This window comes from Perkinsus marinus (genome assembly GCF_000006405.1).
Source record: "Perkinsus marinus ATCC 50983 genomic scaffold scf_1104296966954, whole genome shotgun sequence".
Classification (NCBI taxonomy): domain Eukaryota; phylum Perkinsozoa; order Perkinsida; family Perkinsidae; genus Perkinsus; species Perkinsus marinus.
The window spans coordinates 39-956 of record NW_003203740.1 but is presented as its reverse complement, the minus strand read 5'-3'; the positions used below and the strand labels follow the sequence as shown (position 1 = coordinate 956).

Here is a 918-nt window from a genome sequence, read left to right as displayed (position 1 = left end):
AAATCCAAAAATTTTCCTACTTGATATTCAAAGGAGTATTCCTGACGACATGCAAGCATCTTCACATAAACGTCCCCTCCTCTTCCACCCTGGGTTGAATAGAATCTTAGCTGCTTGAACCTGATCACAACTAGCAACTACTTCACCACAATTTTCCATTTTTTCGGAGACAAATTTTCTCCAGAGCAAAGGAAACTCAATTACTCACAATTTCGACTTTCCTCAGAAGAAAATTTTGTCCAGAAGTTTCGAAAGGCCCAGGAAAAAATTTCCGGGATTTTTCCGTAAAAATACTTTTCCTACCATCCCCAATCCTCCTTATCACCAACCCTCTTCTCCACCAACTCCTCCACAACCGCCGCATTATGAATAATATCCATAATCACATTTTCCAGCTTCGCTCCGCTAAGATCGTCTGCATCTTTTTGCATTTTCGTCAGCTCCCCCAGTCGGCCCATCAACCTCTGATGAATATCTTTGATCGATTCCGCCCTCTCAAACGACTCCTCAATTTCCTTCGTAAATTTTATCGCGCCCTCAAGGGACAAAACTTGGCCCGGAAAATCAGAAAATTTTCCATTTTTTCCACACCGCATTACCAATTTTTTCAGCGTTTCTACCATCCCCCTGTCCAATTCTTTCAGCCAATCCTCAATCGATCGCGTGATCGATATCGACTCCTCCAGATTTACCACCTCCCCCATAACACTGACCATCGCAATTATTCTCTTTTCCTCCCCAATTTCAACCCGATGAATTCCACCGAATAAATTCCTCAAATGCCTTTGAACAACCTCAACCTCTTCACTGCGCCCTAAAATTTCAAGCAGATCTTCATCACCAATAAAATACAATCTCGGACAGGCCACCCTTTTCTGTTCGAGGTACTCAATCAGATTCTTCTGGCACCTCCCAAGC

At 43.0% G+C, this 918-nt stretch overlaps 1 protein-coding gene across 1 annotated transcript; it reads right to left on the bottom strand.

The window, feature by feature from the left end:
- Positions 1–20: 20 nt before the first annotated feature.
- Pmar_PMAR016167 (hypothetical protein) lies at positions 21–431 on the bottom strand (the record flags this gene model as incomplete). Its single annotated transcript, XM_002768872.1, has 2 exons — positions 21–120; positions 304–431. Coding segments are annotated over 2 exons (228 nt in total), but the record flags the coding sequence as incomplete, so codon positions are not given.
- Positions 432–918: the final 487 nt, after the last annotated feature.